The sequence below is a fragment of the Triturus cristatus genome, chromosome 5_2 (assembly GCF_964204655.1).
Source record: "Triturus cristatus chromosome 5_2, aTriCri1.1, whole genome shotgun sequence".
NCBI classification, from domain to species: domain Eukaryota; kingdom Metazoa; phylum Chordata; class Amphibia; order Caudata; family Salamandridae; genus Triturus; species Triturus cristatus.
This window is the reverse complement of record NC_140588.1, coordinates 1015330472-1015357034: the sequence shown is the minus strand read 5'-3', so window position 1 is coordinate 1015357034 and position 26563 is coordinate 1015330472. Positions and strand designations below refer to the sequence as shown.

The following is a 26563-nucleotide window of genomic DNA, read 5'->3' as shown; positions in this document are numbered from 1 at the left end:
CTTTCTCCTGTTGCCATGCGGGAGTCTGAATCTCATTTGTCTTCAGGACCAGTCCACCAGCAGCAGTCCTGTATTGTGGCAGACAGAGTGCAGATACGAGAACGAGGAAACGAAGATGAGCAGTGAGGTATATTATTCCTCCTTCTAACCATCTCGCTCATCACCTCTCGGACTGACTCTAACTTGCACGTTCAGGCCAGGCCAGGCCTCACTGCAAGGCAGCAGTTGAAGTCTGACTCGGAGACGCTGAAGCAGGCGGCAGTGTAGAGGTCTAGCCCGGGACCAGGGTTCAATTCCCCGCCTCGGCGGGTATTGGGCTCAAAATTTCCACGGACCTGATAATTCTCGCCTCGGTGCCTATTCCAATCATGGAGTCCCACTCTGCAACTCTGGGCAATAGCTTGCTTAATCTCCACAACGGCCCCCACAATGCTAAGGATGCCTGGCCTCCACCTTGGGGGTGCCCAGGAGTGGACGCCTCACAGGGAAAGCCAGGATGGGTTCCACAGCGGTATTCGTACAAGCGCCTTGAGACCCTTGCGGGTGAGTAGTGCGCTATACAAGTATCAATTTACATTTTTTACATTTACAGTGTAAAAAAAATATATGTAAGGTACAAATAAAATTCGAAAATGAAAGTAAGTTCAGTCTGTGACAGTGAGTTAAGTGTGTTTTTACTATGTGGTTGTTGTAGTGGTGCCGCTGGTAATAATGTGCCTCGGAGCTAGAGATTTCTTTGGTTTTCATACTAAAAGAATTTGTTATTGCTCACATGTGGAAATCAATTGTTGCACCAAGTTGTGTTGACTTGACTTAGTGAAGTTAGCTGTGCGCGTGCCGTCACCTTGCACTTTTCTTGCTTGTTTTTACACTCTTCTCAGCTTGTGTGCAGTCGACCGTGCGCTGGTTGTCTTTTCCAATTCTTTCTTGGGTGTGTTGTGATGCTAGTGTAATCCCCTGCTGATGAGCAAATATTCCCCTGTGAAAGCGGCTCGCTGCCCGATGTTGCCCCAAGGAGATCCTGGCTGTGAGCCACAGAATAAACATTCTGACGTCATGGTTTAAGCCAACAGAGTCTTCCCAAATAGGTTGTGAGATTGCTAAAGTTACTATCTCAAAACATGAAAATACCCAAAGCTTAGGGTACAATATTTACCAGTTTGCACACCATTTTTAGATATTGCCTGCACAGCCCCTGTGCTGTGCTTGTGAAAGCTCTTGTATTTAATACATCTTAAAAGGGGGCTCTTATCAGTTTGTATCGCCGAATTGCTGTGTTCATTCGCTTTTGTGTGGAACCTTTTTTTTTTTAACTTCCCCTGGCTGTACCTATTAATGATACTTCTACTAAAGCTGTTCACACTGTTTAAGCCCCATGTACTGTCAAGATCAGATCTCTTCCCACAGAAAAGACAGACCGCTTCTAACAGTAAGCTGGAATGCTTGCTTTTTATTACTTAGTTGTGTAAAGCAGAAAAGCAGATGCTTTAGCCTTAGAACGTTTGTGGCATTTCCTATTCATGCCTCAGTGCATTTCTTTGCATTTTGTAGGCATTATCGGATTGATTTTTTTCAACCTAATCTATTTGGTCATTATAATCAAATTCTAAATGTTGTTATAAACATTGTGCATTAAAAATAAAGTTATTATACAAGAGCTAAGCTATATTTGCTACTAAACAGGGATCCACATGTGCAGTTTGTTACTTTTCAGACAACGGGGTCATGATGTGAATGGTCCAGCAGCACTGGGACCAAAAGTTGTCAAGACACCTCTAAACACATAATATTGCTATATTTGACTACTAAACAGGCAGTCAAAGTTGCAGTAACCTTGCAGTTAAAAGGGTCTTAATTTGAATGGTGTCGCAGGTGCAGTGGCACCGGGGCCAAAAGCTTTAGTGACCCCACTAAACCCAGATTAATGCTGCAATTTTAAACTGAACAGGCGGTCACAAGTGTAATTATCTTGCCGACAACAGGGTCATGATTTGAATGGTGTAGTAGGTGCAGCGGCACCGGGCCCAAAGGTTGTCAGAACTCCTCTAAACACCGAATATTGCCATATTTTACTACAATACAGACCGTCACAATTGCAGTTACCTTGCAGTTAAAAAGGGCTTGATTTAAATGGTTCTGCAGGTGCAGTGGCACCAGAGCCAAAAGTTGTCAACTCTACTAAACACCAAATATTGCTACATTTTACTACTAAACGGGCAGTCACCAGTGCAGTCATCCTGCTGGCAACAGGGTCATTATTTGAATGGTGCAGCAGGTGCAGTGGCACCGGGCCCAAATGTTGTCAGAACTCCTCTAAACACCTAATATTGCTATATTTTACAGCTAAACAGGCAGTCATATTTGCAGTTATCTAGCAAGCACTAGGGTTATGATTTCAATAGTGCAGCAGGTGCTGTGGCAACGACACCAAAAGCTCCTGCCACCCCACAAAATATCTAATATTGCTATATTTTATTCCTAAATAGTCTACCACAAGTGTAGTTACCTTTCCTGACAAAAAGGTCATGATTCGAATGGTGAACAGGCGCAGTAGCACCGGGCCCAAAAGTTGTTAGAACTCCTCTAAACACCGAATATTGCTATATTTTACTAATATACAGGCAGACACAGTTGCAGGTATATTGCAGTTACAAGGGCTTGATTTGAATGGTGCAGCAGGTGCAGTGGCACCGGTCACAACCACTCTAGGGACCCACTAAATACAGATTATTGCTAACTCTTACTACTAAACAGGCAGTCTCGAGTGCAGTTATCTAGCAGGCACTTGGGCCATGATTTCAATGGTGCTGCAGGTGCAGCGGCACAGGGCCCAAAAGTTGTCAGAACTCCTCTAAACACCAAATGTTGCTAATTCTCACTACTAAATAAGCAGTCACAAGTGTCAGTTACGTTGCAGGCATTAGGGTCATGATTTCTGTGGTGCAGCAGGTGCAGTGACACTGGGACAAAAGCTCTAGCACCCGCTCTAAACACCCAATATTGCTGTATTTTACTACTAAACAGGCAGTCACAAATGCAGTTATCTTACACACACTTGGGCATGATTTGAATGGTACAGCAGGTGCAGTGGCACCGGGCCCAAAAGTTGTCAGAACTCCTTTAAACACATATTATTGGTATTACACCAATTAATTCTATTATTTCCCGCTTTCATTTCAGTTTTCAAAATGTTATTACTTACCTGCACTAGACCACTTGTAACAGCACAATATATTGCCTTTTTGTACATAAACAAGTCATAACACTTTAACAGACTTTATGTATCTTACACTGTACAACTACTCAGCAAGCTACAACTTCCGACAAAAATCCGCTTATTATTAATCACATAGGTGAAACCTAATGGATTTACCAATGTTTGCTTTTTATGCACCTTGGAATGGGGACTACCACTATTGGCTGTTATTACATATCTGAACGTGCACAAACCACGAAAATGTGCTATTTGACCCATTATTTGGTTGAAATTGAGCAACAAAGAACCCCAGGGTGTGAAATATGACACCTGTGTTATTTTCCCAGCCCAGGCGGCACACAGTGGACTGGGGGCCTCCTCCATTTGGTAGGCCCCCAGAAGAACGAGGTGAAGTGGCCCTGACACTCCTATATCTCATGCTTATCCATATGCTATAAACCCCATCACCCACCCCCCCACACACACACATACCAACAGTGTTTGCCTGAATCTGTTCCTGACCTGCTAATAACAGTCTGTCAGAGAATTCTCAGAGTACCCAGATGCTGGCCAAACAACAGCCAGGGCCCGATCGGAAAGGGGTTGCCTTTTACGTTTTACATGGACAAACCGTGCCCTATCACTATATAATTTGTAACTGTGTGTGTTGGTTTCACAAATTAGCGAGTGCACATCTGGAGTCGGATTACGCGTGAATGGGAAGGACATGCAAATAACCAATTTTCCCCCAATTCATGCAGTTCCTGTATTTGCAAAGAGTGCATTTGTGCAGTTCGAATTCGTTAGTTTTGTTCTGCCGAAAATCGTGGATAGAAACACTCGCAAACTGAGGTTAGACGCCAGTCTCACTGTGGACACAAACCGCAGTTTGCTTTGGAATTTGCAACCCCGTCTGATTAGGGACCAAAGATCATAGGCCTTATTAAAGACGTATATAATTAACAACCACACATACCTGCACAGCAGCCACTAAAGCATAAAGCTAAGCGTTAGCTAACACACACACAAACAGAAGCATTTGCACACAAACACACAACCACTTGCACACAACTACTCAATCACACAACCACTATATGACACTGCACCAAATCACTTCAAGCGCAGTGTTGCGCATATGCACCCGATGCATGTGCCGCAAAGCGCTCGGAGGATGAAAAATAAACATTTTTTAAATCCATGCTTGAAACCTGATAAACTTGCAACCCCTGTCTGAAGTTATACACATTTTTTTTAGCCATTGGCCAGGGTTTTAGTTCAGTACTCAGTTTGTTTGTTTTCCTCCATGTGTTGTGTTAGCCGAAAAACAGGTCTCCATACAAGTACAGAGTCGCGAGACATACCAGTACAGCATAAGTCAAATGCAACAAGAAGGAAAGATGAGGCTAAAAAAGAAAATTAAACCTTCGATTAACATGAGTGATTGAATGGGTGACTGAGTGGGTGAGTGAGGGATGGGTCAACGGAAGATGAGTGAAGGAGATGGATTGAACTGGAGATTGAGTGAGTCGGACTTTAAGTCATTGGATTTGAGGAAAGCCGGCAAGTCGGTGCAGGAGCACAGTTTAACTATGGGGGAAACTGGCACACCAGCATTTGTATAGGGGTGTAGCCTACATGTTGGTGACTGCACCTTTGCCTCCAACCACCATTTCATAGAAAGAAAGTGTCTTTCAATCAATCAAGTTATAGAGTACTTGTAGAGTGCGAGGGTATCCAGGCGCTGGGCTGCGGGTTTTAGTCGCACAGCCAGGTTTTGAGCTCCCTCCTGAAGTCTGTCAGCAAGGATGATGATCGGCGGTGTAGGGGAGGGCATTCCAGGATTTGGCATCGAGGTGGGAGAAGGAGAGTCCTCCGGTGTGGCAGCAGCACATGCACATTGTCTGTGCGAGGGTAAAGTGGGTGGAGCGGCGGTTTCTGGAAGTGATGTTGCATGTATGCAGGTCCTTGGTCATGAAGGACTTTGTAGGCATGTTTCATGAGTCTGAAAATACAACTTTCCTGGTTCTGGAGCCAGTGGAGGCCTCAGGTGAAAGGTGATGTGGGTCCTTTTGGGCAGGTTGTGGGTCAGTCTGGCTGCTGCGTTCTGTATCATCTGAAGTCTTCTCATGAGTTCACTGGTAGTGCCTGCATAGAGTGTGTTGCCGTAGTCCAAACGGCTGGTGACGAGGGCCTGTGTCACTGTTTTTCTGGTGCTGATGGGGAGCCATTTGAAGAATCTGCAGAGAGCGTGGAAGCAGGCTGAGGAGATGCAGTTTACCTGCCATTTCATGGAGACTTTGCTGTCCAGAATAATGCAGAAGTTGCTAGTGTGGTCTTTTGGTGTGGGGTGGGTCCGAGTTCGGATGGCCACCAGGAGTCGTTTCTGAGGGTGGTGTGGCTGGTGAAAATCAGCACTTTGGTTTTGCTTGTGTTGAGCTTCAGGCAGTTGTCCTTCTTCCAGGCTTAGACGTTCTTCATGCAGTCGTGGATGTTGGACTTCGTGGTGGTGGGGTCCGCTGAGGGCGAGAGGACGAGCTGGGTGTCATAGGCATAGAAGATGATGTTGATGTTGTGGGATATGTAGAAGTCTACTAGTGGCATCAAGTAGATGTTGAAGAGGGTTAGACTGAGGGACAAACTTTGAAGGACTCCGCAGATGGTGCACTTGGGTTGTGAGGTGCACCCAATGAGGGATGATGCCATCCATCCGAGACAGTCCTCTTTGATTCCGATCTGGTGTAGATGTTTTAGGAGTGTGTGGTGGGAGACGGTGTCGAAGGCTGTCGAGAGATCGAGAAGGATCGGTCAGCCGATTATCCCCTGTCTAGTAGGGTGCGTATGTTGTCTGTCACGGTGATCAAGGGGAAAACATCTTTTACAACACACTCTTTACAACGCGTGTCAAACACATTTTTTACAACGCAAAATCCATTACAACGCATGTCATTACATCGCATAATCCATTACAACGCATTCCCCATAGTAATGCCCCAACAGAGTTAGAATAGCAATTGCGTTGTAATGGATTATGCGTTGTAATGACATGCGTTGTAACGACATTCGTTGTAATGGATTTCACGTTGCAAAAAAATCATTGTAATGACACATGTTGTAACACGTGCGTTGTAACGTGTCCTATTCGATCAAGGCCATCTTGGTGCTGTGGTTGGCTTTGAATCCTGTTTGGGAGGGGTCCAGTGGGTTGTTTCTCTCCAAGAGTTCGGTATTTTGGAGGTTGATGGCCTTCTCCAGGGCTTTGGCAGAATACTAGAGTAGCGAGCTTGGGCGATAGTTCTGGAGATTGCTGGGGTCTGCGAAGGGTTACTTGAGGAGGGGGGTCTGACTTTTAAGTGTTTCCAGGCATCTGGAAAGGTGGCTGTGGGGACAGAGGTGATGAGGATGGTGATGAGCTGTGGCTGATCTTGTTGCTTTCAAGGTTAAAGAGTCGATGGGGGCATGGGTGAGAGGGTGCTCCCGAGTGGATGGAGTTCATTAAGGCATTAGTGTTCGGTGTGCTGAGCTGTTCCCATGTGGTGAGCACGTGGCTGGTGGCAGTCTTCGTGGGAGTGGGGAGGCTGGAGATGTCGGTGGGTTGTGGGTCGAAGTTCCTGTATATGGTGGCTATCTTGTTGTGTAAGTAGTCTGGAAGAGCGTCGCAGAGTTCCTGTGAGGAGGGAATCGAGTTTCCGGTGACTGATGGGCAGGTGAACTCTGATGATGGTGAAGAGTTCCTTCGTCTGGTTGGCGCTGGCCTCAATGTTGTTTGCCATGTCTTTTTGGCATCTTTGAGTTGGTAAGTGTTCTTTAGTCATGGTTTCATGTTGGAGCACACTGACCCGATCCTGCAAGGTTTCTTTGTAGTTTGTGAACTCTTTTCAGCCACTTTTAGCTCTGTAGGGTTCATGTCCAGGGACTTCAGTGGCTTGTGGGGCACAGTTCACTCCTTGAACCTCCTTAAATCTTGCAGCGCATGAATGACAGCTGCTGCTTATCTCAACCTGGCATTTGCAATTATCCCGCGGATATTTTATCCTTATGTGTGGTTCCACTGCTCGCTATATTATCTTCGAAATATGAAGTGACTATCCTTTGAGAGGCCTGTCCACCTGCACTCTTCCCAGGTGCATGGCTTATCGATGTTTGGAAAGTGTCCTTTCTTCCTGAAGGAAGCCAGAGTAAAGGAATGTCTCCCACAAGAACACATCTCCCAGACTTAAAGAACCACACAAACGCAGGCAACCACACCCAAGCAAACACATGCAAACTAGCCATTGATAAAGTTCACCACACAGTCTTGCAGAACACACATTACCCAGTGAGAGGTTTATTTGCTGGACTGGAAGTAAATTTAAATAATGGCAGCCTTAGGCAGAGTGCTCATTAACCCCATACAGCCATCATCTATGTCATAACTACACTTTCACAATTGCTATATTTTCCTTCTTGCGTTCTCAAATTTGCTTGAAAATGCACCATTGGCCCACTCTTTTTCTAAATGTTCTAGGGGGTGGGGACCTCCCCATTCCTCCTTTATGCTGGCCGGGCTCACTCGTTACGCATGGTCGCTCACCACAGGGCACTCATCCAGAACTTTTCGTACACCACTTTCAAATGTCACCAACCGCCACTGACTGTATTGTAGTCAGGCCACCATGATGGCTTGCGGCCACACCCCATTGTAAACACTCTTTAGGCAATTCTCAGCACTTCAAATGGTAGATGTTTACATTTTTGTTCATTTTGCTGACTGTAAACATTTCGTTAACCCACCGCCTCTAGAGGACATCTTGTACCCTGCAGAGCAACTTCCTCATATTTCTTCAGCAAATAAATTACTCATCGCTCAGAGCAGTACAATCTTCATGGGCCAGGCTGCCTTCGCTCAGTGTGCAGGACCAGGTAAACCCTGTGTTTTGTATCGAGCCGGTCTGCAGCTTGAGGGCTGCCTTGGCATGTCTGCAGAGGGTGCTCACTGGGGGCTCTCTATCAGCCTGGCAGTGTTATCAGAGCCCTTCTCAAAGACTAGCAGAGGCGGATTGGTAATGACTGGATGGATTTATTTGAACAGCCAATCATGAGGGACAGAGCCCGTGCTGGATGGAATCATTTAAGGGCTCACACCTTCACTGAGAGCATTTTGTGTTTATAATTGCATTGTGGCTTTATTCTCAACAATAATAAGATTGTATACCATTTATTAACCCCTTCGCTGCCAGGCATTCTCCCCCCCCCCCCCCCCCCGTGCCACGCCTTTTTTTGGCTACTTGAGGTAGTTCACGCTTAGGCCCCTGTAACTTTTTGACCACTTAAGTCATCAATGCCAAATGTGCGTCCTTTTCTTCCAACATCACAGGGATTCTAAAGGTACCCAGAGTTTGTGGGTTCCCCTAGAGGGGACCCAGAAATTAGCCAAAATACAGCTACATTTTGTGTTTTTTGGGAAAAATTGGAAAAAAAGGCTCCAGATGAAAGCGTCTGGATTTTTCCCTGCAAATGGTATCAAAAAAGGGGTTGTGGTGCTGAAATCACCATCTTCCCAGCTTTCAGGGACAAGTAGACTTTTGTCAGAAAACCAACATTTTTTACACAGTTTTGGCATCTTTCTGGGACATAGCCTATTTTTGCTTTTATTTGTGCTTTCAACCTCCTTCCAGTTAATGGTACATAATGGATCCTGGACACCTATGCATTTTAGGAAAGTAGACAAAATTCTGAATTCAGCAAGGCATCATTTGTGTAGATCCTTCAAGGTTTTCATATGGAAACTAACAGTTGAAAATAGAAAAATTGAAAATGAGTTAAAAAAAAGAACAGCCATTTGTGCCAACGTTTTCACTTGTAACTTCTACTAAGTATGACAGATGTTTGAAATCAATATATCATTACATCCGTTGGATCATTTTAGTTTTGGGGATATATAGGACTTGTAGGTTCACCAAGAACCCGAGGAATCCAGAGCCAATAACTGAGCAGCGTCTTGCAATGGTTTTTTATTATGTACCGGGTATATAACAATTATTTTGGGAAAATGTATACATGGAAAAATCGGTATGAAAGACACCTATGCATTTCTGAAAATGGAACAAAATATAGAGTTTAGAAACAGTAGATATTTGCACATTTCCGAAATTAGAGGTCCCATACTAGCATGAGAATTATGTCATTTTTCAAAATGGCTTCTTTTTTTACACACTGTCTTTCATTTGGGAGGCAGAAATGCATCGAAAGTCAATAGGTAATAACAGTTGCTCTACAATTCTGTGTTACCCTAAGTCTCCCGATAGAAATGGTACCTCACGTGTGTGGGTAGGCCTTGTGCCCATGACAGGAAATGGCTCAAAAAGCAACGTGGACACACCACATTTTCACAAGGAAAAATTACCCTTTTTTTGCAAAGTGCCCAGCTGTAGTTTTTGAACTCTAGCTCTACCGGCCACCTAGGGAAACCTAGCAAACCTATACATTTTTGAAAACTAGACACCCAGGGGAATCAGGATTGGGTGACTTGACTGGCTTTCACCAGGTTCTGTTACCCAGACCTCCTTGCAAACCTAGAAAATTGTCAAAAAATCCAAATTTTCCTCACTTTTCTGTGGTGGAAAGTGTTGGAATATGTGTGGATCCACAAAATTCCACCTACCCCACGTTCCCCAAAGACTTCCAAGACAAATGGTACCTTACTTGTGTGGGTAGGCCTAGTGCCAACGACAGGAAACGGCCCAAAACGCAACGTGGACACCACATTTTCACAGTGAAAAATGACTCTTTTTTTTTTTTTGCAAAGTGCCTGGCTGTAGTTTTTTAATCCTAGCTCTGCCGGCACCTGGGGAAACCTAGCAAACCTATACATTTTTTAAATCTAGACACCCAGGGGAATCCAGAATGAGGTGGCTTGACTGACTCTCACCAAGTTCTGTTACCCAGAATCCATTGCAAACCTAAATATTTGTAAAAAGAATAACAACACATTTTCTTCACTTTACTGTGGTGGAAAGTTCTGAAATCTGCGTGGATCCACAAAATTCCACCCACCCCGCGTTCACTAAAGTCGTCCGAAAAAAATGGTACCTCACTTGTGTGGGTAGGCCTAGTGCCCGTGACAGGAAACGGCCAAAAATGCAAGGTGGACACACCACATTTTCACAGTAAAAAATGACCCTTTTTTTGCAAAGTGCCTGGCTGTAGTTTTTTAACCCTAACTCTCCTGGCACCTAGGGAAACCTAGCAAACCTATACATTTTTGAAAACTAGACACCCAGGGGATGCCATAGAAGTATGGCTTGCATGGATCCCCCAACGTTGTCTTACCTAGAATCCCCTGCAAACCTCAAATTTAGCTGAAAAAATCACTTTTTCCACACATTTTTGTGTGGGAAAGTTGTGACATCACCGGGCTGACACAAATTTCCTACCACCCAGTGTTCCCTCGGGTCTCCCGATAAAAATGGTACCTCACTCGTGTGGGAGGTCCAAGTACCCGCGACAGACAAGGGCCCAAAACGTATTGAGGCGACATCAAAATTGCCTATCACAAAACAACCTGGTTTTGCAAGGGGGGTCACCTGGGTTTTTGGCCCTGTACTCGGCGGCCAGCTAGGGAAACCTACCAACCCCACCTATTTCTGAAAACTAGACATCCGGGGGATTCCAGGGAGGTATGGCTTGCGTGGCTTCCCCAATGATTTCTTACCCAGAATCCCCTGAAAACCTCAAATTTAGCTGAAAAACATCACTTTTTGCAAAACCAGGTTGTTTTGTGATAGGCAATTTTGTGATAGACAATTTTGATGTCGCCTCAATATGTTTTGGGCCCTTGCCTGTTACGTGTACTTGGGCCTCCCACACGAGTGAGGCACCATTTTTATCAGGAGACCCAGGGGAACGCTGGGTGGTAGGAAATTTGTGTCAGCCCAGTGATGCCACAACTTTCCCACACAAAAATGTGTGGAAAAAGTGATTTTTTTCCAGCTACATTTGAGGTTTGCAGGGGATTCTGGGTAAGAAAACATTTGGGGATCCACGAAATCCATACCTCCCTGGAATACCCCGGGTGTCTAGGTCGTTTTGTGATAGGCAATTTTGATGTCGCCTCAATACGTTTTGGGCCCTTGCCTGTTGTGGGTACTTGGGCCTCCCACACAAGTGAGGCACCATTTTTATCGGGAGACCCGAAGGAACGCTGGTTTGCAGGGAATTCTGAGTAAGAAAATGTTGGGGGATTCAGGCAAGCCATACCTCCCTGGAATCTTTGGGCGTTTAGTTTTCAGAAATGTGTGGGCTTGGTAGGTTTCTCTAGATGGCTGCTGAGCCCGGGGCCAAAAATTCATGGGACCCCCCTTGAAAACCAGGTTGGTTTGTGATAGATCATTTTGATGTCACCTCACTAGGTTTTGGGCCCTTGCCTGTCGCGGGTCCTTGACCCACCCACGCTAGTTCGGTACCATTTCTATTTGGATACTTGGAGAAAGTCGAGGGGGGGGGTGAGGAAATTTGTTGTTTCTTTCTGCAGCTTGAAAATTTTGGCATAATAATGCAACGAAAATGTAACAGACACATTTTGAGGTTTGCAGGGCATTGTGGGTACGATAACTTGTTGGGATGCACAGGAGAGACATCACCATGCACTCCCATGGGTGTTTAGTTTACGACAATATCTACAGTTGGTAGGTTATTCTTAGATGGAATGTACACCTTGGCAGAGAGACAAAAAAGACAAAGATCACTGCACAGCCATCTATTCCTCAAGCACACACACATACTGGTTGGATTTGGCACGAGGGCGCGTGATGGTTTAGTATATAAAATGTTATTAACAAGAGATTTCACAAAAATGAAATGCACTGTCAATTATTGAAAGAACAAAAAACTGAACCAGTGACTCGCAGCTCGTGAGCTGTAAAGCCACGTCAAGGCCCCAACCGCTTTACAGGCCATTCACACCACCAGGCACGAAACCAACACATTACAACAGTCACATCAGCAGACAGCGCCATTCAAGGGCCCATCACTTTCACATTCCTGAGACAGCAACCACACCTGCTGATGGATTGCGTGGAGTGGCGTTTGGCTAGCAGTGTGAGTAGTGACCAGCATCAAGTCACTACTCACACACTGCCAGCCAAGCGCCAGTCCACGCACACCACCAGCCGAGCACCAGTCCACGTACACCACCAGGCAAGCGCCAGTCCACGCACAATGCCAGCCAAGCACCAGTCCACGCACCCTGCCAGCCAAGCACCAGTCCACGCACACAGCCAGCCAAGCGCCAGTTAACGCACAAGGCCAGCCAAGCGCCAGTCCACACACACTGCCAGCCAAGCAACAGTCCATGCACACCGCCAGCCAACCGCTAGTCCACGCACACCACCAGCCAAGTGCCAGTCCACGCACACTGCCAGTCAAGCGCCAGTCCACACACACACCGCCATCACATATTTTATGCAGCAAAAAAAACCACAAACCAATTGGCAATAGATACAAACCTTTAACAACAAGCACAACAGCTCTAACTGAATACAACACACTTTTGCCAACCATGAAATCTGAACAAAAATATAAAACAATACAGACATGTCACTTTACTTTTAAGCTCATGGTTGTAACCAAAAACTCTGTTGTGTGTGGTACATTTTAAAACATGTGGGCACACACAGCCCAGGATTAGAAGGGCAATAGGGGCAGTACATACAACTCTCCTTCCGCACACCTCTTCGTGCACACACTCTACATTTTTTTGCGGGAAAGTCTTTTTTAGCTGTGGGAGGAAGTCGATCAGGATAGTGGCGATCTTTCAATCTAGCCACATCCTCCACCACTGCTTCTTTAGGAACTCCTGCCTGTTCTACTAAAACAAGGCTGCCTATCAAAGACTGCTGAAATTGAACAAATGTCATCTTTGACACTGGAGAGCAGTTCTTAAATAGAACAAAGGCATTGTAGCTTGCTAAATGGAATAAATGGATAGCCAACTTCTTATACCAAACGTACGCCTTACGAACAGCAGTGTAAGGTTCCAACCCCTGATCTACTCCATCTACACTGCCCATGTGCTTATTGTAATCTAAAATGCACACAGGTTTGCGCACTTTAGCAACCTGACCCCAAACAGTCACAGGTGAAGTACTTTCATCATGGATGGTAGTCGGCATATAGACATCTCTCCTGTCAGAAAATTTCAGAGCTGGAAGCTCATCACTACGCAAGGCACTGCACTGTCCCTCCACAAGTTGTTTTACAAACCAGCTCTTTTGGGTAACCTTTACAGTTCGAGCAGATTGTGCCACAAGCAACAGTGTCCACTTTGAACAATTGCACAGCAGTGTAAAAGTTATCTACATATAAATGGTGACCTTTGTGAAAAAAGTCCTCTGCTCAGTTCTCGCACAATATTCTCTCCAACTCTCAAAGTGGACGGACAACCAGGGGGCTCAATACTGGAATCCCTACCAGTGTAGACCCTGAAATTATAGACATATCCAGTACTACTCTCAGAAAGCATATACATCTTAATTCCATAGCGTGCCCTCTTGCTAAGAATGTACTGCCTAAAAACCAATCGACCCTTGAACAGGACCAGAGACTCATCCACAGTCATTTCTTTTCCGGGCACATAGATCTCTGAAAATCGATCAACTAAGTGATCAAGGACAGGCCGAATCCTAAAAAGACGGTCACAATCAGTGTGATCGCAGGGTAACGCAAAAGCATTATCAGCAAAATGCAATATCCGTAGAAGAAGCAAATACCGATTACGACTCATGGTTGCAGGAAATATAGCTGTTGCCATCAAGGGATTACTAGACCAATATGAAGTCGGAGATGGCTTCCTGATCCGGCCTGTCAAAAAAGTTAAACCCAAGAACTTCTTCAGCTCATCGAGATTTGTAGGAGTCCACCGGTTAACTCTGTTAAGCATACAAATTAGTCTGCTCAACAATCTCAGCCAAAAATACATCGTCCAAAAACAACTGAAAGAAATGTATAGGCAAAAAAAATTCACAATTCACTCTACACACTGCAACACCATTAAAGACAGGGTGTACCGGCTGCACCATGTTTGGGTCAACCCATAGTCCACCACTTCCAATGGGAAGCCTCGCAGACTCAGACTGCAATCCTGATGCCTCTTGCTGCACTATCGGCACATCAGTGTCCTCCTCTAAAACAGTCACTTCATCCGCACTGAGAGTAGCTTAATCATCAGATGATTCCATGTGGAGAGAAAACTCACTGCCTGAATCTTACCCTCCCTCCTCTGCCTCAGATGCAGAGTCAGTCTTATAATCCTGGTCAGAAGAAGACTCAAAGCATCCCAACAACCTGCTGAGCGGTCATCCTGCGGCTAGCCATTATCCTTAGTTATACAAGTAACTTGACAAATAAGTCAACTGTACCCAAAGTGTATAAAAAAGTAATAAACAAAGTGTGGATTTATAAAACTAAAAGAAAAACTACAAGCATATAGCAGTAGCAAGGCAAAGTCTATCACTACAAAGCACACAAAGACCTATATACTGTAAAACATTACCACTCACTTGCCAGAGGCAGCTAGACTCACCAGCACCTACTCTGCACAGACACAGCAAGCACCAATATCCCACTAAAAAAGAAAACACAAAATAGATTACACAAAAAGCAACACAACACAAATTGTGCACAAATACAAGGAAAATGGCACAGACATTCAAACAAAAGCGAAATAGGTTTCTAATATTACAAAAATTCCCAAAAAACACATTCATGAAGGTCACATTTGTAGTAAACAATATAAAAATAAATTCCTTCCCAAACACTTGCAACTAAACTGCAGCTCTACCAGTGCCGAAACCGCAAGCACAATTTAAAACAAAGCTTTGCCCTAAAATGAAAAGGAGAAAACAAAATGTTACGATCACAAATAATGCCACACAAACCATCAGCCGAACACACAAAATTTCCCCGGGGGCACATGGGCCTAAAAATACAAGGCCTATGGGGGCATAAACAGCCAGAATATTCACCCCCAAAAGGGACCACTCCCCAAAACATTTTGCACCATGAACAATAAAATCCCTGGTGGTCTAGCAGCTTTTTCCCCCTTTGGGCCCTAAAAATATATGGCCGATCTGTCCCCAAGGGGGGCAGAAAAGGCCAAAACAGTCATCTCCAAAAGGGGGTGACCCTTGCCCAAGGGGCCACTCCCCAAAGCATATGTATATACATACATTAAAAATATATCCTGGTAGTCTAGAGGCTTCAACCCCCCCTTGGGGGCAGATGGGCCTAAAAATAGAAAGCCAATCTGCCCCCAAGGGGGGCAGAAATGGCCAAAGCATTCATACCCAAAAGAGGAGCAATCCTTGCCCAAGGGATCGCTCCCCATAATTACTAAAAATGAATCCCTGGCATCTAGTGGGTTTCAACTCCCTCCTCCCCACTCCCCCCCGGAGCTAGATCAGCAGGAAAAATGGCTTATCTAGTCCCAGGGGGGGGCGAAACATGGAGGTAAAAAAGACCACCCCCATGGGAATGACCCTTGCCCCAGGAGGCATTCCCAAAATGCACTCAAATAAATTCCATGGTGCCTAGTGGGTTTCTGCTCACTCTGAGGCTGATTGGCCGAATCAGCCGGGAGGGGGCGAAACATGGATAAAAAAAATCACCCCCATGGGAGCGACCCTTACCCAAAGGGGTCGCTACTAAAATGTGCAAATAATAAAGTTCCTGGTTCCTATTGGGTTTCTGCCCCCCCCCCGGGGGGCCGATTGGCCTAAAAATGGCCGAATCAGCCCCCGGGGGGGGGGACATGGATAAAAAAAATCACCCCCATGGGAACGACCCTTGCCCAAGGGGTCGCGCCCAAAATGTGCAATATTATAGTCCCTGGTTCCTAGTGGGTTTCAACCCCCTGCGGGAAGGCTGATCGGCCTAAAAATGGCCAAATCGGCCACCTCTGGGGCCGAAACATGGATATCAATACCCCCCAGGGGAGCGACCCTTGCCTAAGGGGTCGCTCCACCAACAAACCCAAAAAACATCCCTGGTGGTCAAGAGGATGGATTCCTGCTCCATGATTGCGGGCCTCACCCGCGATCGTGGAGCAGGAATCCATTTGAAACAGGCACAGGGGGAAAGGAAAAACGTTCCTTTCCTCCGTTTTTCCCCAAACCTCCCCCATCCCTCCCGAGAGAAGGACTTAACTTTGAACGTCCTCTCTCCTAGACACGCTGGAAACAAATAGCTTCCAGCGTGTCCCCGGCACCCTATGGTGACGTCGGCGTGCTGTGAGCACACCGATGTCATCGGATTGCCGAGGGAGGGGTCGGGAGAGGTAGCGGAAGCACTTCCGCTGCCTTTGCCAGTGGGGGCATGTAGGGGGGCGGCCTATGGAGGGAGCGCCAGCACTCCCCCCGCGGGCCAGTGAGATAACGTAATAGTTACGTCCTTGGCACAGCTCCACTGTTGCCGAGGACGTAACCATTACGTCCTCGGCACCAAAGGGGTTAAGGCACTATTGCCGTTTCTAAGCCCTGTAAAGTCTAGGAATGATGGCCGGGTCGTCCTTGCTGGGATTGAACTCGTGTCCTTCAGACCACCGCATTTGTCACTGTCAATCTTTCAACTCGCTGAGCCACCTTGTCCTCGACACTGGTTCATTATTAAGCTGCCCAACTTGCGTGTTCTTTCCTCTAATGCTGTCACTTACCCGGGTTTACACAACAGCACTGAAAACCTAGTGTACTTTGATTACGTCTTAAAACGCCATGCAGTGCTGTATTCGTCCTTCTCGGTGCATGCACAATGTGAGCTGTGCAGAAACAAGCATTGGCAAATCCGGTAGGCTTTGCCCATGCAACATCTATTGCCTTTGTCAATGATTTTCACACATGTTGCACAGCAGCGCTGGTTGCTGGGCCACATGGCTTAAAGTAAAGGAAAGGAATCCGTGCTGCAGCCCGCATTGGCCCCCTCATACCGCTAATATTTTCTATACTATCAGCCATGTTGTACAGCTGCCCGCGCAGCTGGATAACGGGCCTAAAAACATTGACAAAGTCAATAGATATCAGATAGGCGACACCGATTTCCTGATATTATGGCAGCGCTCCCTACTCTGGTAAGCACTATACCCCTACACCCCTTGCACACAACATTGAATAAGCTGGCGCTCGCGCTGTGCTTTGAGGACTGCACCACTCTAGGTTTACTAAATAATGCCTACAAGGCGGCTCCTTGCAACCAGTTGGTTGGGGCTTAATTTAAAGATAAGTAGGCCATAACATAGCATATAGTTTCAACAAAGCTGTATGCTTCACCTGATGATACAAAAGGTTACATGTTGAGGGGAAAGCCAGCGGAATATAGTGATGAATTTACCAATCGGTGAGTGACCAAGAAGAAAGTTCGAACAGTTGCGCTTGATTTATTTAATGTGCAAATTGTGCTTCAGAAAATGAAAGTGCAAATTAAATCCGATAAGCTAAAATGTTTGTATAGAAGAAAAGCTTCTGCAACTTCATTTTCTCCCCGTAGGTTTGGGAATGTCAAACATGGGCATCCATCTTTAATCGAGCGAGTGTCTAGGCCCAACCTGTCTAGGCCTCATGGCATCTCCAGTCAACTTCCCTTGGCTGCATGAGGACTTAAGCTAGAAGCTAGAACATAATATCTTGGAAAGGGTCTTTGGAAGCCGTTTATCTTGGAGTACAGTACCTAAGCTTTCCCCTTTATGGTGTTGGTCTTCTTTATTGTTTGAACAGCAGCAGCATTGTCCATTTAGGGACAGGTAGCATGTATTGAAGACTTTAATTTAAATACATATTTTCTGACCGAGACTTCTAGCGTCAGATTCCTTACCTTTTGACTATTGCCCAGGCGTCAGACTGGATCTGGAAACATTTCAGCAGTACATCTGAGTGCCAGAAGGTAGTGCTGTGGAGTTCTGCATTGATGACGTTCCAGTCCGGAAATGATGTGCCGAGCCTATATAGGTGCCACTCCTGTGCGCTGCCATGAACTCTTTTCTTTCCGTGCCTCCAGATGCTCTCTTTTGTCTCTCAGAGACACTTAACCTCAATATCTTTTCAACATTTCTGCAGTGTGCAAGGGACGTCCCCCCCCATAAAACAGCAGATGTAAGCCCAGTAGGGAGTGGTGCAAGCAGATTTCTGTGACCAATCCCCACCAGGTGTGCCTGTGCTGTCTGTGGTTGAGCCAGGACCCCAAGGCCTAAAGTGACTGCACATTCATGAACCTGAAGGCCATCTAGGACCTCAAGGCTAAAGTTTGCATCACCAAACATAAGAAGGCTCCTCGCCGAGGCCACGGTTCAAGTTCAAGTTTTAGTCCTGGTCTCATTCCCGCTCTCTACCCCTTCACCGCCATAAGCCACATTCTTTCCAGGCAAGCTGGTTCTGCAGACTCTGGCATAATTTCTGTCAAAAGGCGAGACGCCTTTCCACATCTGTCAAAGCATCACCCTGTTGGCAGTCTATACTCTGCCTCCTGTTTCTACACGGATTATTCCAAAGGCCACAAGTTGGACGATCAGTTCTTTGTGCCATTCACATTGCAAAGAGAGGCACGTCTGTACAGAAGAGAACCAGCCTTTTGCTGGATCGTGCTCTGTATTTAGATCTGCTACACTAAAAAGCGTCTTGAAGGACTGTGTGTTTATTCTACCAGGGCCAAAGCTGCTACTACTGCATTGGCACACAAATTCCCTGTCCTGGACATTTGCCAGATGGCTACTTGGGTGTCTTTCCATACGTTCACAAAGTACTGTTGACTGAACTGACAGGTCTGCCGAGAGGGGCATTTTGCCTGTTCAGGTCTTCAAGACTTTCTGGTTTGAGTCCATTCATAACCTACCTCTAATTAGGTACTGTTTTAGTATCTATTCAGAAGGTGAGCAATCAGCTGCTAAAAGTCTCTATCAGAAGGTAGAGACTCTATCTGGTCCGTACATTCCTTCCCGAACCTCCCATTCTCTCCGTTCTGTGATTGGACTCTATCCATTAATAAGATCCTAAGTCTAGGAATCTACGTCTGGGAGCTCAGACAGTCTTGAAAGCAACTGACCTCAGCTCGCAGGAGCAACGCCTATGTAGGCACCCCACATCATTTCTGGACCGGAATTACATGGGTGTGGAGCTGTATGGAGCCACCTACCTGCACACAGAGATGCTGCACAAAAGTTTCTGGATCCAGTCTGATGACCGAGGGTATTGAAATGGTGAGTCTTTGCCAGAAAAAGCCTTACCAAAAGTAAGTAACTTGTTCATCAACCATTATGAGAATGAGAAAGTGTTACAAATGCCTCGCACAGTGATATGCAAGAGCTGAAATGCATTCATATTTTACTTTCAAAAAGTCACATGAAACAATTTATGCAAATGTTTTCCTCCAGGTACACATTTGAAGAATACTCTCTTGGAGCACGGCATTAATATTTTTGTATAATTTGTTTTAGTTTTGAGAGAAGTAGAGGAATAACTCAAAACAATCCTAAAGAATGTATGTACCAATCCTAATAGTGTCTTGATGTGAGCTCTCTATTAAAAGCGGGAATTGATACACTGTATCCCACAAATGACCCCTGTTTTCTGTTTTGCAGGCCTCATAGAGATGACCGTCGGCTAGTGTGCTCTCCTGGAAGTGTGGAGGCCATGGCAACAGCATTTATAGACAAGTGAGTATGCTGCCATACTACATATGATTTAGGGAGGATTTCTGTATATTTTAGTAGTCTAATAGGTAAGAATGCTAGCAAGGGATGTGTTTAGACATACATAGTTATACATATGTTCACAAGTCATTCACTGTGTCTTTAATTGGCATTGCAATCTAATTGAAGATTCTTGAAGAGAGGAAAATTATTAAGAAAAATTATCACAAGCAGGTGTATACATTCATTATCTTTTTATATTGAAAGCAAACAAATCTTCATGTATACAGTAGCAGTGGTTCACATAAATAAATCTCATGATACTTTAACCAGGGCCATTGCTTAGTTATAAACCGAATCAGATACAATATGGTCACTTCTCCAAAATCCACTTCCTCTTTATGCAAGTTAGGGCAGTCAAGCAAAAGATACTGGGCTATAGACAGTATGTTATATAATGACTAAATGAAGTTGGATTGTGTGTCAACGTTTCGGTCTCGGTCATTGCTCATCAGTGAGACCCTCTTCAGGACTGTGGGTATTTCAAGATGATAAAGGACCAATCTGAGGTCTGATATACTAAAGTTGTCTGGGGCTATGAATGTGTGCTAGAAAGTCACGCTGTTTGAAATCTAATATAGCGTTAGACTCGAGCTGAACTCTGAGAAACTCCGGTGATTTCTCCAATCTAGGTTGTCCAATGTAAATTCCTTAATTTTTTTGTTTTCCTCCACATGATATCATTTTGGGAAACCACTAAAAAAATGTATAACTGAGCATCTTTTGCATCACTGAAATCATGAATAGATGTGGTCTCCAACAGCATGACTTTCTAGCACGCTTTCATATTCCCAGTCAACTTTAGAACATCTGGGACAAGCAGTCACGTTTTTGCCCTCCTTGAGGCAGAAAAACTACTTTTGTTGATTTTTTTAGACTACAATTTTGAACAAAGAATACCTGGCTTTGTTGGTGCTACTGGATCTCTGAGGCCTTTTATACCCTCCACTCCCCCACCTTGTTTGGTTGACTGAGTAGGGCGGCTGGGGTGTCGGTCACCTCCTTGAAATGACTGGATTCTATTTTGTCAGTCCTATATCTTGATGATGACGATTGTTGTTGATGACGATTGTTGTTGATGACGATTGTTGTTGATGACGATTGTTGTTGATGACGATTGTTGTTGATGACGATTTTGTTGATGACGATTGTCGTTGATGATGATTTTGCCAGTACCATCACAGCGGGTCACAGGGTACCTTGGGGATCACACCTTTCTCCTATCCCTTTCGATATTCATGTACTGTCGCTTCATCTATTTCTAGCGGATCTTGGTATCAATTTAAGAAATTACAGTTGATACTTAAAATTGAAGTTTGGCTATAGCTGAATCTTTGAGCTGACTGGTTGGAGTGGTTCGATGTTTGGGCTGTCATCTGGAATAGGTGAATCCAATGCCCAGAAATCTAATTGTCACTTGTTACATATTGGCCAACAAGACACGAATTTTTGGCATCAGATCTTTAAGAAGTAAAAATGCAGGGATTTATTTTTGAACAGTAACTGCTCTGGACTGGCAGGTGAATTGGGCTATTGAGTCCTCTATTTATCACCTAGAATTACATCGCATTTTCCATTATTTACTATCGCGGAAAACGAAGTAACAATTGCCACAGCCATGAAAGGATCAAGGATTGATTGGAGGTACCATAAGAATCTAACATTGTAAAGATAGATACTTGTATTGCAGAATCTTGTCCCATATTTCCTGCAAACTTTGTTTGTTGCATTGGTTGCTAGTGACCGCACGGGTCCAATTTAAAGCTCTTTCCCTCATCAAAAAATAACTTTTTGGGCGCTCCTAAATATCTGATGCATAATTCAATCTACACTACCCTGTTAGTTTCTTGAGGACGACCAGCGAGAACGTCCCGGTTCCTTCACGGAGTTAATAAAAAGGCAGTAGGTAAATCTTTCCTGACTTTCCCTGGCAACTTGCAGCAGGTAATAGAATTTCTTCCCTTCTAGATGGTTCTTAAGACTCCGCTCTTTTGAGAAATTGCATTTGGACTTAATCAGTTTCAGAAATGTTACTACTATAGAAATGTATTAATTAAGTGTTTGACATCAGACACATGACTTGATGTCGAGGTTCTTCTATACAAGAAAGCATGGAAAGGTTTTCCAAAATGCAAATGAACAAAGACGTACTACTATTTTTATCTTAGTAAAGAAGAAAGGTTTAAGACTGGATCTCAAATAAGTCAACAGATGGGTAAAGCAGTGGAGGTTCCTAATGTTACCTCTGCATTATACTTTTCTGCATCTTCATTGGGGACACTGCATAGCATCAGTAGGACTACAGGATGTACTTACACCTGACCTTCGGTTTGAAGGCAGCTCAGAGAGTTTCTCGAAGTCCATGGCGGTGGCTGCAACAACTCTAAGAGAAAAGTGTAAATTACTCAACATGTACTTGTACAGATGGCAAATAACCACATAAATATTTAATCTTGCCTATCAAACCATCAAATTCTATTATTAAACAATTTCAAGTAGTAAAGTAAATGGAAGCCACAGCAGACATAAACCTGGCAAAGTGACATCTTTAGAGGACTGTCATCAATACATACACGTATTCTCTCTTCATGCAAACTCAGCTCCGACTGATAGACCAGTGAAATCTCTAGGTGGCTGTAACCCATGCTTCTTTCTGGCCCTGAGTGCCAGAATACATATACATTCTCTCATGAATGCCTAAAGGTCCAGTGGACACATACGATTGGAGTCATTCTAAACATAGCACAACGTTAGTGTATCTGCAATTGGACTTTGCTGCTTTGACATACCTGTACACTGTGTTCTGCTTTCTTTATTTAGGTGCCCTACCCTTACCGCTATATCATTATATATTACAGGTAGTTTAGAAAGTGGTTTTAGCTTGAAAACTAAACATTGTATTTTGATTTTATTTTTGTTTATTTGTTTTGTTCTCATTCTGATTTGTCACCGTGGTTAAGTTATTTTACAAAATTGATTACACCGTCTTTCCTACGTCTAGTTATTCCATGACTCATGTCAAAATTCTGGTGTCAAATAACTAAAATGTATTCCGTTAAGTGTTTTGTACTTATTGCAGATTGATTGAAAATATCCCTGTAGATAGTAGACCCAGCAAGAATATTTTGATTTATTAACTCTCAAATTATTAAATAAGTTCTTTGAGTGTATGCTTCTACAAACTTTTCTCTGTCTATGTTGTATAGTTTGGAAGGGATGTGAAAATCTTAACTTCTGTGAAGTTCTGACCAGGGAAATTTCAGAGTGCCAGGCATTATGAACCCATCCTTCGTGCAAGGCTTAATTGATTTCATCATATCCTCTAACCTTCTCTTTAGTTTCTTTAGGTCAATCATTGAGTAAACTAGCGCAATTGGCCATTTTTTAGTTTTATGGACTTTTGTAAGACAAATCATAACACTTTTCTTTAGCAATCAGCCCCAGGCAAAATCCTTCCTGCTTCCAAGGGACCGCCCAACAAACCTCTGCCCGTTCATTATTTCAATGGCTGAGTTAATAGAACAAAAAACTTAATACACGCTTGTAAATTGGTTGTATAATGATCTGCCCCTCGTCTGAACTACTATCTCAGGTAGAATTGTTTTTTTATAAAAGGTTTAGTAACCCTCATCCACCATTCGCGGTTGCAGTGTTGACTGCTTGAGGTCTCAAGTCTCCATCTGGATCCAACACACAACTCGTATCAAGCCCGCCGATAAACTATTGATGGTTTTACGCATTATCAGATCATCCACTTCTATATCAATAGGTCAAAGTCATGACAACCCCCCCCGCCCCCCATGCAAACAGCAGCAGAGTACCACAGGAAGCCCTAATGAAGCCACATTCCATGGACATGACTTGACAATCAAGTCTGTTATTTCACCCAATCCCCAGGTCTTTCTTTCCTCACAATAATAACTGACATGCTTAGTACTTTAAAAAAAAATATATATATATATATATAGATAAAAAAAAAGAAGTTGATGTAACTTTGCTACCATTTCAATTCCATCCGTAGCCATCCTGCCCCAACCTGCTGAGATCTCACTCTGTTCCTCCCAACATCACCTTGCACACCTCCCTTTTGAACTTTTCATAGCACTTCAATGGTTTCTTTTCAACCACACCACGCATGTCTTTCTCCAGCTGGACTGCACTTTTTGTTCATCTTAATTGATGATTTGTACTTCCACACATCTGTCCACATATTTATATGGATTATTGATTTAACATTCCTTCTGATTTAAAGAAATGACAAATCTGACTCTTTTCCTCTGCCTCAAGATTTAGGTATCTGGATTAGTGTTCTGCATCACAATACCTTTCTTCAAGAAAAAGTCCCTTAAACCTTTTAATTTTTCTTGCATTCCAATTCCCCAATATTATTGAAGTGCTCATAAATTGCCCTATGGAATTGACTTCATATTCAACAGAGACATGGCCTTCACTTAATTTGCTCCTGTGTCTGTGTATGGTATGTCACAGGCGAAGTGCCAGAATGTTCCATCTTCAGCTTGGATGATGGGCTTTTCGCAGCCCAGTTCAACCGATACAATGCTGTTCTTCCAAACCCATCATCCCTCCTGCACCCACAACCAAGCGCCTTGCAACGCAGTGCCGTTAGTTGCTTTCCACCCGCCTATGAGCGCTAGCCTGTTTCTCACTCTTTCTAACCATCTCTTCTACCCTAGCACCCTTCCCTGGGGATGTTTTTCTATAGTTGTTTTTCTCTTTAATATATTGTTGAAAGAAGCTTTTTATGAATAATTCTCTTGTGCGCCTGTTTATAAATAGATCTGAGTGGGATCTAAAGCGGAGCACTCGAGGCAGCCTCTTTCTGCTTTACTGAAAATAATAGTACAGATAGTTGTAAGAACTTCTGGGTCTGAAATTCATGGCCTCCAAGAAGAGAGGAGATAGGCTTATTAAAACCTACTTTGATTATAATTTTTTTTTTTGTGTGTTTCTGGCTCCCCTGTAGCTAGCTGTGTTAATATCCTAGTGGTCGTGTGATTTATGAGGTAAAATCAACTATGTTGTGTAGCCACCATTACAGGCTCATTGTAACCTGCTCTGGGAGAGAGCCTGTTGTGGACACAGTGTTTCTCGCCCAGGATTGGGCGATACTGCTCATGCTACTAGCCAGATGATGTGTGCTCCTGTCTTGTATCAATAAACCTTCTGCTTATATTGCAGCTACACCCGGGATCAACAGGCGTTTTTAGAGCCCAGTAACTTCTTCTGGGTGAAGACCAACTCTACCTACACACTCCCATTTGGCACCAAGGGAATTGGTAAGAAGTGCTTTTTTTGGTGTATCTAGATCTCTGCTAGACTTTGCTTTCCTTTTCTTCTTCACTCCTGTCTTTTGTCTCCTTTTGCTTCTCTTTCTCCATGAATCTCTCCCTCACATGAGTCGAAAGCTGTGTGAAGGAACGCCTGCGTGAAGTGTACGATTATCAGGAAAGCAACATTGAGTCAACGGAACCTACTTCCTTTGTCTGTTTCCAGCACCTGTTGGCATTATACTAATCCTATTGCATTTCTTAAACAGATGTGCAGGTGAACAACCTTGTCTTTTATCGCCATCTTAATCTGTTTCATGTTTAAAAATCTTTATTAGAATAAAATGAATAATTGATAATCGATTTTATTAAAGAAATTATTAAATCAACTATACAGTTAAAGTGGTTAAATACAAGGAAATATCACAATACTAAATTGACTGCTGAAATTTAACGCACATGGATTAAAGCTAAAAAGTAATTAGTAGCTGTTTTGATTTATCAACCATGTAAAGGGGGAAGGGTAAGAACACTGAGGTGTTTATAAACATAAACAAAATAGTATTTAAATGTATGCGTGCTAACAAACTCTATGAATCCGAAAGTGACTTAACTGTTATTTTTTTCTATTTGTATTTTGAAAAGTTTTATAAAGCGCAAACATGACCCGGAAAAGGGTATCCGAGCGCTGTACATCAGAAAAAGGATATGATTTGTCACTAAGCAAGTAAACATCCTAAACATTTGTAGTGAACCAAACCCAATACAATAAGGGCTAAACCAAGCATGAGGAACATGTAGCGAGAACATAAGTTGCATTCAAAAATGTCTCAAACAAATGAGATAGTCATGTTTTCTCTAGGGTATAAAAAGATTATTTATAATGTCTTCAAGACAGTTGTTGCAGCTGGTTATTCAGGAGAAGTCCTTTGACTTGAATTTTGATTGAGGAGGTCGAAGGGTTACAGGGCACATGCTTTGATTTTCTGATTCATGGGGGTGCGCGGCTCAAGAAGTCCAATTCGAACCAATAATTAGAAAAAATAACTTCTCTATTCTGATAATTCCCTTTTCTTAAAAAACATCAAATATAAGACATCCAGCCAACGCGTTTCATTCCCAAAGGGGAACTTCCTCAGGGCAAAGAGAATATTCATATGCGTCACTGGTAGGAAGAACTTTATAAACAATGACTTCAATAGTTCAGAAGTGTAGTAGTATATAACTTCATTGGTATGTTCTTATGTATATCTCCAAGTTGTCTTGAAATCCTCAAGCAATGGCCCATGGTCCAAGAGTATCAAAGTGTTTAGAACGATGTTGTGTTATACTCAAAGGTCGAACAGTGTATTGCACCGTTGCCCATACAAAAAG

At 43.8% G+C, this 26563-nt stretch overlaps 1 protein-coding gene across 7 annotated transcripts in view; it reads left to right on the top strand.

Annotated features, from left to right (window-relative positions):
• ST3GAL4 (ST3 beta-galactoside alpha-2,3-sialyltransferase 4) overlaps positions 1 to 26563 on the top strand; it is a 352906-nt gene that overhangs the window by 258752 nt on the left and 67591 nt on the right. For all 7 annotated transcript variants that reach the window (XM_085608300.1, XM_085608297.1, XM_085608296.1 and 4 more), the window contains 2 exons: positions 19791 to 19865; positions 25101 to 25198. In XM_085608300.1, coding sequence (XP_085464426.1) covers positions 19791 to 19865; positions 25101 to 25198 — 173 coding nt within the window. The remainder of the gene's footprint in view (positions 1 to 19790; positions 19866 to 25100; positions 25199 to 26563) is intronic.